The 17,288-nt window shown below is 34.4% G+C and overlaps 1 protein-coding gene across 1 annotated transcript; it reads left to right on the top strand.

Moving 5' to 3' along the window:
- The first annotated feature begins 7,056 nt into the window (after window positions 1-7,056).
- On the top strand, window positions 7,057-16,467 carry LOC109171937 (intron-binding protein aquarius). Its single transcript, XM_019321044.1, has 15 exons — window positions 7,057-7,566; window positions 7,955-8,097; window positions 8,232-8,321; window positions 9,164-9,226; window positions 10,443-10,529; window positions 10,618-10,767; window positions 10,926-11,086; window positions 11,234-11,468; window positions 11,578-11,688; window positions 11,815-12,873; window positions 12,973-13,236; window positions 13,352-13,537; window positions 13,696-14,850; window positions 15,160-15,510; window positions 15,629-16,467. The coding sequence occupies exons 1-15, from the start codon at window positions 7,275-7,277 to the stop codon at window positions 16,133-16,135; spliced, it is 4,854 nt and encodes a 1,617-aa protein (XP_019176589.1). The 5' UTR covers window positions 7,057-7,274; the 3' UTR covers window positions 16,136-16,467.
- The last annotated feature ends 821 nt before the right edge of the window (window positions 16,468-17,288 follow it).

The raw sequence follows: 17,288 nt of genomic DNA, 5'->3' as shown, positions 1-17,288 counted from the left end.
GTATATTTGAATTTTCTTTTCAGGAAGCATCTAAAGTTGATGAGTTCAACAGTCCAATCACTGCAGATCACTTAAAAAGGAATGAAATTGAGACTCAAGAATCTGGTGTTGTGAAAAAATGCATGATGGATTAGTTTTCTTCATCCAAGGGCATAAAATGTCAAAATTGGAAACCATTAAACAAGAAAAATTTAACTTATTATTGGGATTTAGAGACTGAAACTATATCACCTTTGATATATTGTTTGGTGAAACAAGAAAATCAGTATTACAAATTTGCCTAAAATAATCTAGACAAAAAACTAAGTTACTACTCTTTAGACCAAAAAATTATCTGCAAATGAATTAATTTTTGTCTAGGTTGTTTTTTTGCCTAATTTTATTTTTTGTCTAAAAAAACAGTATATTTTTCAGACAAAAAAGAATCTAGACAATAATTAATTCATTTGCATAAATTAGCTTACTTTTTTTGTTTTTGTTTTTGTTTTTCCCTACTTGAAATATTAAAATTATAAATATTTAACTTAAACAGAAATTACTGCAAAACAAGCATTGATTGTCTACTGTTTTGAAAACTCTGCCAAAATATTAGGGCAATTTTTAAAAAGAAATTGAAAGTTGAAGAGTTGATATTTTAAACAAAACAATGTTTAAATCATACATACATGATCAATCAAACAGTGGTTGAAAAACACTAATTTGTACCCCTTTAGCTCTATTAAAAAATCCAAAAAAAAACAAACTTCACTGTTCGATTTAGTTTTCTATTGTTTTGCCATAAAAACAACTATAGGGCATCGGATGAATGTTCTATTGCTCTGCCATAAATTGAAAATGTAAAGATGAATGTCCCATATTTTCTTTGACCTTATGTACACAAGGAATTTTTTTCAATTTTGGTATGTATTCTCCAGATTGCTAAATCTAAAGACTTAGGATACCATAAGGAAATATGGGATTTCAATATATATAAGTATAAATGCTACTTAAGAAACATTATTTGTAGCTAAGAAATCATAAAAAGAAAGAAAAATCAAAATGAAGTACATGTGTAGAATTGTTCATCAACACTTAATCCAAATCAATTTTAACACGAATAGTATACATTTAATTGAATTGTTCTTGCTGCCAAATAAAACCTCGACAAACAAATTGCCAGTAGTCTACAACCAAAAATTGGTCGGAGACATTTGATTTGAGATAGGAGTGTAGAGATTCGGACCAAGATAATGAGATCGGCAAAGGCGGGATAGAGATGAGAAAGAAGACGAACGGTCGGTGCTAGGGTAAAAAATGAGAGCAAAAACTGATTATATACTCCGAGCTATTAGGCCAGGTCAGCGGTCTGGGTTAGGTTGATGTTCTAGGCCTTAAATTATAATGTTAACATATATTAAGGCCTAATTAATGTATTATATTATATTAATATTATATTAATAAAGTCTGATTATTTAAATGCAAATTATTGTTTGATCATGGTCCAACTAGCTGTGTGGATCATGAATATCATGTACATTTTAAATATACTAAAAGTACTTTTTTTTACTGAAGCTATATTATTTGATAGTATATATACAATAAGGTACTTTTATTATTTCAATAATGTACTTATAAAAAAAAATATACTTTAAGGCCAAAAATAATGCAAAATCCTTTTATGATATCTTATGCCATGATAATAAACAAAATTCAAGGGCAAACACTATAAAAAATGAGATTGTTTTTAAAAAAGTCGATCTTTAATTATGGGCAAATGTACATAGCTGTTTCAAGAATTAGTAAGCCAATGAGTTTAAAAATTTTGATTTGTGGAGAAAATGTACCATATCTAAATACGGCTAAAAGTGTTGTGTACAAAGAAGTCTTCAACAATGTGTAATAAAATTTCAAAGTTGAACACTTCAAATTTATTAGGTTTTTAAACTGTATATTTTTTCATTTTATTATATTATATTGAATATTCTATGTACTACATATATATATATATATATATATATATGTGTGTGTGTGTGTGTGTGATTTGGTATGTAAATCTGATTATAATGTTGACATGCTTGCTGATCTGCACACTCCGGAATTTTTAAATGGATTACGGTGTTCTGTGGTTCCAAATCACTCATTAACTCTTACAGGGCGTTTGGTTGGAGGGATTTTAAATTCCCTTCCCACTTAATTCCCACCTAATTCCAAAGGCCATTAAATTCCGTAGTTTGGTTGGAGGGGAATTGCAATTCCATGGAATTGCAATTCCCCCATTTTCATGGAATTAAAATCCCATGTTCCCCCCTGGTATTTTAATTCCTGGGAAAAAAAAATAGTGATGAGTCAAAATTACCCCTTCCTTTTTTAACTTAAAATTAATGTCTAACAACAATAATGGACATTTTTGACTTTATACTACTTATTCCCATGTATACCAAACATTGGAATTGAAATTCCCAGTAATTCTATTCCTGTCAACCAAACACTGGAATTTAAATTCCCACTTTATTCCCAGTAATTCAACTCCCATGGAATTACAATTCCTTTCCCACATAATTCCCGCCCTCCAACCAAACGCCCTGTTAAGTGTTTTCTAAATTGAAAAATAATATGAATTAAGTTCATATATTTTTATACTATATTTAGCATTATTGTATAAACTTTTTTGAATTAAATTGATATAGTTTTTATACTATATACAACAATTTTTCTATATTGCATGTGAATTTGTTTTTGAAAAAGTGTCTTTAATCATGGTCAAATGTACGCAACACTTTTTAGAATAAGTAATCTAAGGGGATTAGAAATTTTAATTTGTGTTCGTTTTCAAAAAACAAAACAAAAATAAAATAGAATTTTTTTATTTGTGGAGATAATGAAATTTATGAGTATGACTAAAAATTCCGTATAGAAATATTCAATAATGTGTAATACAATTTCAATATTAATTATTATTTAATAATTTTTCACTGGACATATTTTCTTAATCTTTATTATTATATTATATTGTTTAATTATTATTAATATTATTATTATTATTATTATTATTATTATTTAGGGCCGTGCATCGCACGGGTGCAAATACTAGTACTATTTAATACGAGTAACAACAAAGACTTCAGTGGGTGGTTCGCTATCATTACAAACTTAGCTACAGACTAAAGAGACATTAAATTTGAAAAAATACGGTGGAAACGCCATATTGGTAGACCAAATAATAAGTAAACTATATATAAAATTACAAAAAATAACACTGAAACTTAAAACAAATGCTTTAATACACTAAAATTAACATTTTGTTAATGATTCATCCTACAATAATTGTTCACGGTATAATGGTTATCATTTTTTTTTTTTGAATAAGGTTTAAATTGACCACTGAACGTAATCTGCAAATGCAATTAGGCCACTGAACGAAAAAACAAGTGCAATTAGGCCACTGAACACTCCAAGGGGGCGTTTGGTTCAGGTTATATAAGATAACCAAGGGAATGTGACATTCCAAAGCTCACATTCCGGTGTTTGGTTCATATTATCTCAGGGAATCTAACATTCCCAAGGAATGTCACATTCCCTCCACATAGGATTTTGAAGGGAATGTGATTCCCTTCAAAATCTTAGGTAATCTAAGATAACCTTGGTTATGTTAGTTATATATATATATATATATATATATATATATATATATATTTGTAATTATATATATATATATTTTTATTTTTATTATGTTATGTTAGTTTATAAAATAATTTTGTTTCTCAAGTTCAAGATTTTAGTTAATATTTTAAAATCATGTGATTATATATGATACCGTTATCTTATTTATTTATTTTAATTTTTAAATTTATTAAAATATATGAAAATATGTTAAGGATATTATAGTGTGTATAAAAGATAACCCTAAACCAAACATCATTATATTACATACCCCAATTTTAACCAAACACAGGAATCTAACATTCCCAGTAATCTAACATTCCCAGCAATCTAACATTCCCTAAGGTAATCTTACATTCCGTGAACCAAACGACCCCCAAATGTTAACCTGCTATCCGGTGAAATTGCATACATTGGAAGTGTTCAGTGGCCTAGTTGTATTTTTTTTTTTTTTTTTCATTCAATGGCCTAATTGGTTTTCATGTTACGGTCAGTGGCCAATTTGAACCTTATTCTTTTTTTTTTTCTTTTTTTCTTTTTTTTTTTTTTTTCTGGGTCATACAAACCTACTTAGTGGGCTTTGTCATTTTTATCGGCTTGGCGGTTAAGTGCACAATCGTTATGTTATGGATCCGTGTCCAGCATGCATTGTGGACACGGTAACGGTGCCGTTAGTGACATCGTTATCTTCCACCATATGTTCATAATTTTATTACTATATGCTCATAATGTCAGAGCTCTGTGTTCATGATTTTATAACTGTACATTCATAATTCCGTAACTGTACATTCATAATTCAATAACTGTAAATTCGTAATTTTCGAAGCTCTATGTTCACAATTTTGGAGCTCTATGTTCATAATTTTATCACTATATATTCATAATTGTAAGTTCATAACGTCAGAGCTTTGTGTTCATAATTTCATAACTTACATTCATAATTCCATAACTGTACATTCATAATTCCACAAACGAATAACGCCGTTAATGGCGAGACAAAATCAATTTAAAAAAAAAAAAAAACTGGAATGCCACGTTTTTCCTGAAAACGACGTCATTTTAGACTCGTGTCCACATCATAATTTGCGTTAAGTGCATGAGTGGGTTGGGTTTGTTGGGTGTTGATGGGTTGCCTATGATTGGCAATTGTTATGGGATGGACCCAGGTCTAAAATGGCGTCGTTTTGCATCAAACGACGCCGACTGGTTTTTTTTTTTTTTTTTTTTTTTAAATTACTTCATTCCTTGCAGTTAATTTGTCGTTTGTCTTCGGAATTCGTTCATTTATATTCATACTTTTTGAACTCTATATTCACAAATTTAGAATTGAATATTCACAATTTTAGATCTCAATATACAAAATTACAAAACTTAATATTCACAATTAAAAAAGTCTATTGACTGGTGGGGGGTAATTTATACAAGTTTTGGATTTTTTTTGAGTGCTACTCACTAGCATGTAGTATCTGCGAATAGTCAATAACGTTTCTACTGAGGCTCGAACTCACAACTTTTCAAATAAAAATTTAACCCGAGTACCATTAGACCATATAGTCTTGGAGTTACGAGTCCTAAAACGAATATAAATCATACTGCCTCAGGGGTTATTGTTATATTGGGAATAAGAAGCTTACTCCATTTAGATTCACAAAATAGGTCCATACCTCCTAATCTCCTAGTTTGCTATGTAATGGGTATTTATCTTGGTTTTTTTTTGGGTCCAATTACGTCATTGGGCTGGACCTCGTGGCCCAGGCCTTACGACTGATCGGTCTGACCAGTTGCCTTAAGAAGGGTATTTATCTTGGTTTTTTTTTGGGTCCAATTACGTCATTGGGCTGGACCTCGTGGCCCAGGCCTTACGACTGATCGGTCTGACCAGTTGCCTTAAGAAGGCAAATTATGCGCTGTGGATAAGCTATACATTCATAATTTTGATAGTGTAGATTCATAATTTCTATACTATAGATTGAGTTAATATCCAAAATAGTCCCTCGATTATGTCGTAATTATCAATCTGGTCATCGACTATCATTCTTACCCAATTAAGTCCTCAACTATACAATTTTTATCCAATTTAGTCCTTTGTCAGTTTGACTGCTTGTTGATTGTCAAAAGTGGAAATAAAGTTGTAATTTTACAAGTTTTCTCCTTCCTCCTCATTTAGCAGCGCCAAACCATGTAGCAATAAGCTCCGGTTGGGTTTTAAACCTGTCAATATCGAAGTAGTGGTTATGCATCGGATAGCCCATGAATTTGATTTCCAACGATTTTTTGACCGGATCGAAACCTGATCGGAGTGTATTGCTGCATGGTTTGACGCTGCTAAATGGAGAGGAAGGAGAAATCTTGTAAAATTATAATTTTATCCCGACTTTTGACAGTCAACAAACAGTCAAATTAATACAGATGACTAAATTGGGTAAGAATTGTATAGTTGATGACTAAATTGGGTAAGAATTGTATAGTTGAGGACTTAATTGAGTAAAAGTTACATAGTTGAGGACTTAATTGGGTAAGAATGGTAGTTGATGACCAAATTGGTAATTATGACATAGTCGAGGGACCATTTTGGGTATTAACTCCTATAGATTCATAATTTTTAAATTGTAAATTCATAATTTCTATACTGTATGTTTATAAAAATTATATTGTAGATTCATAATTTCTATATTGTACATTCATAATTTCTGTATTGTATGAATTTACATTATGAATCTACAGTATAGAAATTTTACAGAAATTATGAATGTACAATATAGAAATTATGAATCTACAGTACATAAATTATGAAATGCAGTATAGAAATTATGAATCTACAGTACAGAAATTATGAATCTACATTATCCGTTGCACTGGCCGAGAAGCGAGAATATGAGTAGGCTCTACCAAAGGCCAAGCCTAGTCTAGCCTTCGACAGAGGCTACATGCAACAGCCAAATATATTTGGCCGTTGCACGTTGCAAGGATGAGTAGTAAGTAATAACTCTAACTGCCACAATCAAAATTACTAATTTTTTTTTTTAGAATTTTAGGCATTTAGCCATGGATGTAAAGTTGGCATGCTTTGCTGTCATGGTTGTGTTTGCCAGGCCGTGCTCGGATCATGGACCGATTCTTTGCTAGGTCTCGATTTTTTTTAAAAGGACCTAAATCGACCCTTAACAAGGCAGTTCCGATTCGAGCTAAGCCCATCTCAGACTCAGTGAGACCCAGACTCACTTTTTTTTCCGAGCCGATTCAAGGTCGGTTCGACCTTGAACCGGCCCGTGACCACACACCGTTGCCAGGCATAATTTGCCACCATCGCATTACAAGGCCTAAAATTATCCATTTAGATCCAACCCATCAAACTAACTTGGTTCGGCAGACCGACACAGGAACAAATAAAAGTCACGACCCGACCCATTTATGTTTTAAAATTCCAGCCCTAGTTTCCTTCAAACGGAACGAGGAGAGCGCCACCGCGAGCTTCAAAGAGGAAAGCAGTGGCAACTGGAGAATTGCTCCGCCGGACGACAACATCGGCCCATGCTCACCGCCGCCAAGACTCCTCAACTAGTCCAACGCCGCCATAAGAGCTTCTAAAGGAGCTTAATCTCCACGCCGCCTAGTAATCAGTTTACTAGGTGACAATGACGAAGGTGTATGGGATTGGACCTTATGATTTCCGGCGTCATAGAGTAGCGGAGTACCCTCTGGAGGGGCAATCACAACAACCAGCTGTGTCGGCTATCCCTGACAAGCCGCCGGAGTCGAATCCCCTTTCAAATGTCCCCAGCTCCATAACCCTCAGTGAGATCCAACGTGACCGCCTCACCAAAATTGCAGCTGAAAATTGGTCAAAAACAACGGACTCTGCAGATAAGAAGCCATTTGATGCCAACTTAGTCAATGAAATTTACTATACTGAGCTTACAGTAAAAGGTAAACAATCGTAACAGTTGAACATTCCTCTAATACTTGTTATTCTCAGTTGTTGATGTTTTTTTGTCAGCTAATTTAATATTTTTCCGTGTTTACGTGTTCACCCTCTTCCTGTTATTTTTAATCAGTTCCAATATGTATTACTGTAGAAGAAGTTTAATGTAATAATGTACACATTATTCATAGAAGAATTTGATATCTCTGTGTCTAAATAATGTCCAGACTCCTTAAACCTGATCTATGTGCTTATACTTGTTTACTGATGAAAGTTGAGCAAAGGATTGTCTGCCTGGGGAAAACTAGTTTTCACTTGTCTGTTGATATAGCTATATAGTGTGTCTTTAATTAAATTCTGATATTTTGGATTGAACATTGTCATTGAACCTAGGGGGTAGAAAGCCTGTGCCACTCCAGAGGGTGATGATTTTGGAAGTGAGCCAGTATTTGGAGAACTACCTGTGGCCAAATTTCAATCCAGAGAGTTCTACATTTGAGCATGTGATGTCAATGATACTTATGGTCAATGAGAAGGTATGCTTGTTTACATCGTTGAACTCTGTTACTCCGTTACACTATATAGTCAAAATCGCTAGTATTTAATTTTCATGCATAGTCGAAATTACTATTTTTACTTGCTAATTGGTACAAATATTGCACTCGTGCAGTTCCGTGAAAATGTGGCTGCTTGGTTATGTTTCCATGATCAAAAAGATAAATTCAAAGCATTTCTTGAGAGGGTTATTTCCCTAAAGGAGGTAAGTTTTTGTTTGCGACAACACCTATTTTTGGATTGATGTGTCATTCTTAGAAATGTGGTATGACCTTTTGCAACATCCAAAACATGACAAAAGTTTCATGACAATGGTTCGACTTTCTAGCATTTCAAGTTGGCTATAACATGGGCAGTCTTAAGCATTTTTATTTTACATGCAATTAACATTTTGAATTTATTCTTAAAATTTTACACTCTTTTCTCTTCCAACAAAACTTATGGAGATAGATTCTGTTAATTCCCTCTCTTCTGTTTTGTTTTGTTTTTGTTTTTTTTTTTTAAATAAATTATTTTTCCTTCTTTTCTTTTATTCAAATTGTTGAAATTGTGGAATTGAAGGTTTGGTGTGTGGCAAATAGCCACTACTTGCTAGTTAGGCAGAAGCTAATGTATGAAAACTAGAGAAGCTGTATATTGATTATATTAGTAATAGTATAAATGTATAATACATAAACTCTAGTACTGGTAGACATGCTTATATATGTACATAATGGGATGCATACTTCCATCTCTGAAATGAGCCAATTTTTTTTTGAATTTATTGTCATTTTATCTTTCCAAAGTGAATTCTGTCAATTTTCTCTCAGGCCACCTCTTTGATCTCCTTGTGATACCTTGTAAATGGGTTGCTTGCATGTTCACAAAGTGTATGTAGGTTTTTATGACCATATATATGAAATCTGGTGCTTATGTTGGAAATTCTTTTGTGGGAAAGGAATTAATCATATATTTATTCTGATTGGAATTAAAGAACATTAAAAAATTAAGTGTTCCTCAGTTTCTAATATATACAAGATTATGCTCATTGATCAAGGTTGTTTGCAGGGAAGAAGCTTAAGTATTGCTGAGAAGACCAACTATCTACTTTTCATGATTAATGCTTTTCAGGTACCACGGAGTATGTATTTATGCTTGTACAATGTTCATTACTGCTTTGGTACTCTCAGTCAGGACTTAGTCCTGATCACCATTTGGTAGGCTATAACATGCTCATGCACATATATATGGTTAATTGCTGTATATTTTTTTAATCTTCTGTTGATTTTCAAGGTTGTGTACTGGAGTTATCTTTAGAGTACTTTCACATGAATATGCTTTATTGCACAGCCTTCGTTAGGTGACTACAAAAATATATAGCAGATATTCTTTAGTCTTATAGCTACATATGTATACATGCATGCATGCATGCAGGTATATTATGTATTTATGTATATATATATTTATAAATGGCTGCAGTATTTTGTTTGTCTGCAGTATTATTACAAATCAGCGTTTTGAATAACTTATCAATTTAGGGATCTCCCCGCAATCTAATGTACTGAATTGATGTGAATATTTTATGCAAACTACTTTGGAATTTTTACTTTATGTTGTGATTGATACATGTCATTACTTAATTTGAAAAATATTTAAGCATGTTTACTTATTATCTACATGGCATGCATAGTGTCTCTGCGTACAACAAGTATCTAATGTGGGACTATTACAGTAATATTGACCAGTATTTAGTACTCTGTAGTCAGTTCCTTTTTTCTTCTATTTTTAGTCTTAGGTGTTAATGTGTATATAATTTCTATATGTAATAATCTGTGGTGTTAATCCCTCTAGCAATTATTCAATTGTTAAATGATTTGATGTGTGCTTAGAACAATCACAGAGCTACGAGCCTATGAAACCGTCTATCAATTCTTCACATATTAAATGATGTATTTTAGACAGTCAAACCATTATGACTTTGTGTGTGGTCTATTACATAGTGACCATGTAGTTCCCTTAATACAGTTTCTTGTTTGCTTATATTTATTCTGATTCCCTATTTATGATGTAATTGCATACAAGTGAACTTGCCAAACAATTATGAATTTGATGTAGTACAATTCCCATATCTTATTTGTCTCTCTGTTGTATCACTTGACCTTTAGTTGATGTTTCAAATATTCTCTACAAGCAATTCTGTGAGATCAGCATCTTGCATGTAGAAATTCCGAGAAGAATGTTTGAAACCACAATTTCCATAGCTGCAGCTATGGTCCATGTCTATATTGGTTGTGTTGTTTTTCCCTGATTTATATTTCCTGCTGACCAATTTAATGTAACTATGCAGAGTTTAGAAGATGAGATAGTGAGCAAGAAGATTTTAAGATTAGCAGGTCTACAGTGTTGGCATTGTTTATCATATGGCCGATTTCAAGTGAGTTCTGTGATGTGTAATCATTTATTTTTTAAAACTTTTGTTTTTAATATTCTTAACATCTTTAGTTTGCTTTGTTTGAATGTAGATGGAACTCTGTATGAATCCAGACCTGATTAAGAAATGGAAAAAGATTGCTAAAAGAGCCAAGGAGGCATCTAAAAGAGGAGAACCTTTTGATCCCTCAAACATGCTGGAAGCAAAATTCTTGAGGAACCTGATTGAGGAGTTTCTTCAGGTTTCAATTAATGGATTCACTTATATTAATCTTCTTCAATTCTTTAAGTCTTCTATATATGTGTGTGTGTGTATATTATATATATATATATATATATATATATATATATATATATATATATATATATATTTCTTATGCTTCTTCCTGTCCAATATCAGGTGCTTGATTCTGAGGTTTTCCCTAGCATGGAGCACAGTGAGACAGAGGATAGATTTATTGATGCAAGTGATTTTGCAGCTGTTCATGATGCTTGTGTCTTATACTGTGAAAGGTTTATGGAGTTCCTCATTGATCTTCTGAGCCAACTGCCAACAAGAAGGTATTTTTGTGATCTTTGAATGATTTCTAAATGCCTATAATATGATGTAATTTATAGCAGGCATTCTTAGTCAGTATTGTTGACTTGGTTTAAACTGAGTTCTCTCATTCTTATATCTATCTTTTTCTGATTCCTCTATATGCACAGATATATAAGGCCGCTTGTTGCTGATGTTGCTGTTGTTGCTAAATGTCATTTAAGTGCCCTCTATAAGCACGAGAAAGGAAAACTCTTTGCACAGCTTGTTGACTTGCTTCAATTTTATGAGACATTTGAGATTGATGACCATCTAGGGAGACAAATGACTGATGATGAGGTCCTTCTCTCTCATTATGATCGCTTTCAGTCATTCCAACTTTTTGCATTCAATAAGATTCCCAAGGTAATTTTTGCTTTATATTTATTTGGCTTGCTGCTATTCGTTTATAATTTTAGATTATCTTGTTTGAGATATCTAGATGCATCTTAACTAGCATTTTTTTTCTTGGCAGTTGCGGGAGCTTGCTCTAGCCAATATAGGTGCAATCAACAGGCGTGCTGATCTCTCAAAGAAACTCTCAGTGCTTTGTCCTGAAGAATTGAGAGATTTGGTTTGTCAAAAGGTGTGTGAAGCTGTTCAATAGCTATTATCATTTAGGTTAACTTATTGAAAATGTGGTTATTGCTTTATTCAGGGATAACATGAGTGTTGCTTACTACTGAATATATATCCCTTTTTCTGGTTGCAGCTTAAACTGATATCAAAGGATGATCCATGGTCGGAAAGGGTTGATTTCTTGATTGAAGTCATGGTCTCATTTTTTGAGAGACAACAATCTCAGAAGGAGGCCATAAATGCTCTTCCTCTTTACCCTAATGAACAGATAATGTGGGATGAAAGTCTTGTACCTAGCATTAACTACACAGGAGAAGGGTGTCTTGCACTGCCCAAACTCAATTTACAGTTTTTGACTCTTCATGATTACCTTCTTAGGAATTTTAACCTATTTCGCCTTGAATCAACTTATGAAATCCGTGAAGATATTCAGGAAGCTATACCACATCTTCTTGCTTACATTAATAATGAAGGAGAACCTGCATTCCGCGGTTGGTCTCGCATGGCTGTTCCATTTAAAGAATTTAAGATTACTGAGGTAAAACAGCCAAATATTGGGGAGGTTAAGCCATCTTCTGTGACTGCAGAAGTTACTTTCAGCATTGCCAGTTACAAAGCACAAATAAGATCAGAATGGAATGCACTTAAAGAGCATGATGTTCTCTTTTTGTTGTCAATTCGTCCTTCATTTGAGCCCCTGAGTGCAGAAGAGGCTGCTAAAGCGACTGTACCACAGAGACTTGGCCTTCAATATGTTCGTGGATGTGAAATTATTGAGATCCGTGATGAAGAGGGAACTCTGATGAATGATTTCACAGGGAGGATCAAGCGGGATGAGTGGAAACCTCCAAAAGGAGATCTTAGAACTGTTACTCTTGCACTTGACACAGCACAGTATCACATGGATGTTAGTGATATTGCAGAAAAAGGTGCTGAAGACATTTACAGTACATTTAACATCTTAATGAGAAGGAAGCCAAAGGAAAACAATTTCAAAGCGATTTTAGAATCCATAAGAGATCTGATGAATGAAACTTGTATAGTTCCTGACTGGTTGCATGACATATTTTTGGGCTATGGAAATCCTTCCGCTGCACAGTGGACTAATATGCCTGACCTTCTTGAAGTAGTGGATTTCAAAGATACCTTTCTTGATGCTGATCATGTGCGAGAGAGTTTTTCAGATTACCAGGTTTTACCTTCTATCTATGTCATTATGTTATAAAAATATTTAGTTGTTTCACTTTGAATGCATTGTTCTCATAAGTATTGTTACTCATCTTGTTTCTAGATTTCCTTTGTGAACTCGGATGGTACGGAAAACTTGCAGCCTAGCCCTCCCTTTAGAATTAGACTTCCCAGGAACCTGAAAGGCAATGCCCATGCTGTTCCAGGGAATGTGAAGTCTATAGCAGCTTCTGCAGACGCTACTAACATGGAAGGTGTTCATTCAGAAAAGGAAGAGCTTATTGTTGAGGCCTATATCCCTCCTGATCCTGGTCCATATCCCCAGGATCAGCCTAAGCAAAACTCAGTGAGATTTACCTCGACTCAGGTATTTGCTAAACTTTAACCAATTCTTTGGTGAATGGTGGATTTCTTTTGCTTTCTAGCTTCACTTTGGTATCTAGGTTCAAATCTGAGCTAGATTTTTTCTTCTGCTTATGTAGGTTGGAGCAATCATTTCAGGCATTCAGCCAGGTTTAACTATGGTTGTGGGTCCACCTGGTACAGGAAAGACGGATACAGCTGTGCAGATTTTGAATGTACTATATCATAATTGCCCTTCTCAGAGAACTTTGATTATAACTCATTCAAATCAGGCTCTAAATGATCTTTTTGAGAAAATAATGGAGGTATATTGCACACTCACTGTTTGTATTCTAATATACTTTATTTAAAAATCTCTCCATCCCTAGTTGAAAGTATATCCCAAATGGCGTCGTCCCTCTTTTGTGTGTGTCTTGTGTCTTGCTAATTTCAATGTAGTAATATGATGTTACTATGTCCTCAGAGGGATGTGCCAGCTCGCTATCTTCTTCGTCTTGGTCAAGGGGAGCAAGAACTAGCAACTGATCTTGACTTCAGTCGTCAAGGCCGTGTTAATGCAATGCTTGTTCGACGTCTGGAATTACTTAGCGAAGTGGAGAGGCTAGCTAGGTCTCTCCAATTGCCTGAAGATGTTGGTTATACTTGTGAAACTGCAGGGTACTTTTGGCTGCTTCATGTGTACTCACGCTGGGAACAATTTTTAGCTGCATCTGCTGAGAACCAGCATAAACCCACATTTGTTCAGGACAGGTTTCCTTTTAAGGAGTTCTTTTCTAATGCTCCACTACCACTTTTTACGGGTGAGTCTTTTGATAAAGACATGCGCATAGCTAAGGGGTGCTTTCGTCACCTGAAAACTATGTTCCAAGAGCTTGATGAATGTAGGGCATTCGAATTGCTTAAGTCAACTGTTGATAGATCAAATTACCTGATGACTAAACAGGCAAAAATTGTGGCAATGACTTGCACCCACGCAGCTCTTAAAAGGAAAGATTTTCTTCAATTAGGATTTAAGTATGACAATTTGTTAATGGAAGAAAGTGCTCAGATATTAGAGATTGAAACATTCATCCCGATGTTGCTTCAAAGACAGGAAGATGGTTATGCTCGTCTTAAACGTTGTATATTGATTGGTGACCACCACCAGCTGCCTCCTGTTGTAAAAAATATGGCTTTTCAAAAGTACAGCCATATGGATCAGAGTTTATTTACGAGATTTGTCCGCTTGGGGATTCCTTACATTGAGCTTAATGCCCAAGGTAGAGCAAGGCCTAGTTTGGCCAGACTTTACAATTGGAGATACCGAGATTTGGGTGATCTTCCTTATGTGAAGGAGAACGCCATCTTTGTCAAAGCTAATGCCGGATTTTCCTATGACTATCAGTTGATTGATGTGCCTGATTACCATGGAAGAGGAGAGACTGCCCCCTCTCCTTGGTTCTATCAAAATGAGGGTGAAGCTGAATATCTAGTTAGTGTGTATATTTACATGCGTTTACTTGGGTATCCTGCAAATAAGATATCCATCTTAACTACTTACAATGGTCAGAAACTTTTGATCCGTGATGTTATAAACAGACGGTGTGTTCCTTACGACTTCATTGGTCCACCACACAAGGTATGTTTTCTGTTACCTTGAAATCCACAAGCTAAGCTAACTTTTTGTATACTCACGAGTCACGAGTCATAAATGATGCATTCTGTAGCAGTATGGAGTATGGACAAGAAGTTTGTTTTTTTTATTTCAAATTTCTGCTTTAGTGGGAGATACTTTGATCTAAATTTAAAGTTGCAGTGGCTCTTTATGAGTTTCAGCTTGCCTGACACTCATTCACTGTTTGGTTATGTTGTCTGTCTTTAGTGCTTTCCTATTTAGTTTTTTTATGTGAAGTTTATCTATTTAATTATCATCATTTTTTGGGTGTAGGTTGCAACTGTTGATAAATTCCAAGGTCAACAAAATGATTTCATCTTATTGTCTCTGGTGCGAACTCGGTTTGTGGGCCATCTTCGGGATGTTAGAAGGTTGGTTGTGGCAATGTCTCGTGCTCGTCTGGGTCTCTATGTCTTTTGTCGACGGTCTCTTTTCGAACAATGCTATGAACTGCAACCTACCTTTCAACTTCTGCTACAGAGGCCTGACTGCCTTGGCTTGAATATACATGAGGTAACATCATTCACAGACCGTCATGTTGATGAAACCGGAGAGATCCAACTCGTTAGTGGTCTTGATGAAATGGCAAATATTGTGAACTTCAAGATGCATCAGGTCTATCAGGTATCTCATTGGACTTGAACCGGTTTAGCAGTTTAGAAAGTTGACGGGCTTATATTCTGACACTTGTACATAGTTTTTTAGAAGGTTCATCGCTTTTGATATATTTCGCATTTTACAGGCGCGGATGATGAGCTATCATCAATTCAATCAAATTTCAGCTTATGCAGAGCCTGCTCCCGAGGAAAATGATCCAACCCAAGAGTACAACTCCATGGAGACCGATGGCCCTGCACCAGAAAATGGTGCCAATGAGGTGACACCGCCTGAAATTGGTTCCAGCGAGGATAAGCCACCTGAAAACGGTGCCAACGTGGAGACGCCACCTGAAAATGGTGCCAACGAGGAGAAACCACCTGAAAATGGTGCCAACGAGGAGACACCACCTGAAAACGGTGCCAACGAGGAGAAACCACATGAAAACGATGCCAACGAGGAGAAACCACATGAAAATGATGCCAACAAGGAGACGCCACCAGAATCGAAGTTAGATGGGCCCACATCAGCAGAAGCCTCAGCTAACGAAATTGGATCTTCGAATGGGGGTGTTGATGTTGAAGATAAAAAAGAAGATGGCAGTGACGTGGCGACTGAAGGTGGTTTGGTTGATGAAGACAAAATGCAGTGATCCGGCATGCCTGAGTTTCTGGACTTCAACATGCACAAAAGGATGGCGGGTTTGCATCTCTGTGCAGTAGAGAAGTTCTGAGGTGTAATAAATTGCATTCTTACACCCACGAGGCGATTCATCAAGTTAAACATTACTTTTGTAAGATGTAGCAGGAAGTTAAACATTACTTTTGTATGTTACAGTTCTGAATAGAATCAAATTGGGAATGAAGGATTTTGGTATAGCTAGGAAAATTGACCAATTATTTGTTTCATACCTGCCTTCTATCCTGAACTCAGCTGTGTATATGAAGTGTTTGATAGTTATTATTGCAAGTTTGCAACCTCCAAGATTTTCTTTTTATTCTTTTTTGAAAATTTATTTATTTTTATCATTTCTCCGCTACATATCAATGTTTGTCACCAAGAAATAAATGTTTTTTTTTTCCATGGAGGATTAAAGGAATTTTCATAATTTCTTTTGAAAAATGTGATTTTCATTTAAAATTTTTCCTTAATTAGTTCTCCAACTTCTCTAATAGGAAAATGGGATTTGTAAAATACTGGAAAAGTTGATTATATTGCGATTTTTTATTAACCTGCAATGTGGACTGTCAATTTACAAGTAAGTTTTTTGTTTGTTTGTTTGTTTTTTTAAATAAATAAATTATTATTATTCTTATTTTATTTAAATAGTTGTGTGAGTAAATATGTAGAGATTTGATGTTAACACTTGTCAATTCTTTCGGTTTGACCTTGTGTGGTTTATATTAATAGATTTTAGTTAGTTTTTTTTTTTTTTTTTTTTTTTTTTTTTTTTTTTTTTTTTTTCTCAAAGATATCGGCAGCAATTATTTGAAGGTGCGCAGTAAATTTTAGTAAAGAAGAAATTTGTGGTCGCTACTTGAAGAGTTGAAGGTGCGTTCTGAATGAAGAGTGTCGATTGTCCATAGTTTATTAACTCAAACTTAAAAAGTCAATATCAAACAAATAAGAATTTTTCCACTTAAAATTTTATGATTATTATAAGTTAATTATTCCACCAATTCAAATGGAATTGTCAAAGTTAAAAAAATGATCAAATACACTCTCGAACTTTATAGGATAAGTCAATTAGGCCTTAAAACTTTTAAAAGTTACAACTAAGTACAAAAAACATGTCAATTTAGTGA

The sequence above is a fragment of the Ipomoea nil genome, unplaced genomic scaffold (assembly GCF_001879475.1).
Source record: "Ipomoea nil cultivar Tokyo-kokei standard unplaced genomic scaffold, Asagao_1.1 scaffold0382, whole genome shotgun sequence".
Taxonomy (NCBI): Eukaryota; Viridiplantae; Streptophyta; class Magnoliopsida; order Solanales; family Convolvulaceae; genus Ipomoea; species Ipomoea nil.
This window is presented reverse-complemented; position numbering and strand designations above follow the sequence as displayed.

What these genes read in the sequence shown, in the direction of transcription:
- LOC109171937 (XM_019321044.1), top strand. Translation starts at nt 7,275, where the DNA reads ATGACGAAGGTGTATGGGATTGGACCTTATGATTTCCGGCGTCATAGA. An exon ending in TCATTGGTCCACCACACAAG is followed by an intron (nt 14,851 to 15,159) that starts GTATGTTTTCTG and finishes TTTTGGGTGTAG; the next exon opens with GTTGCAACTGTTGATAAATT. An exon ending in AGATGCATCAGGTCTATCAG is followed by an intron (nt 15,511 to 15,628) that starts GTATCTCATTGG and finishes CGCATTTTACAG; the next exon opens with GCGCGGATGATGAGCTATCA.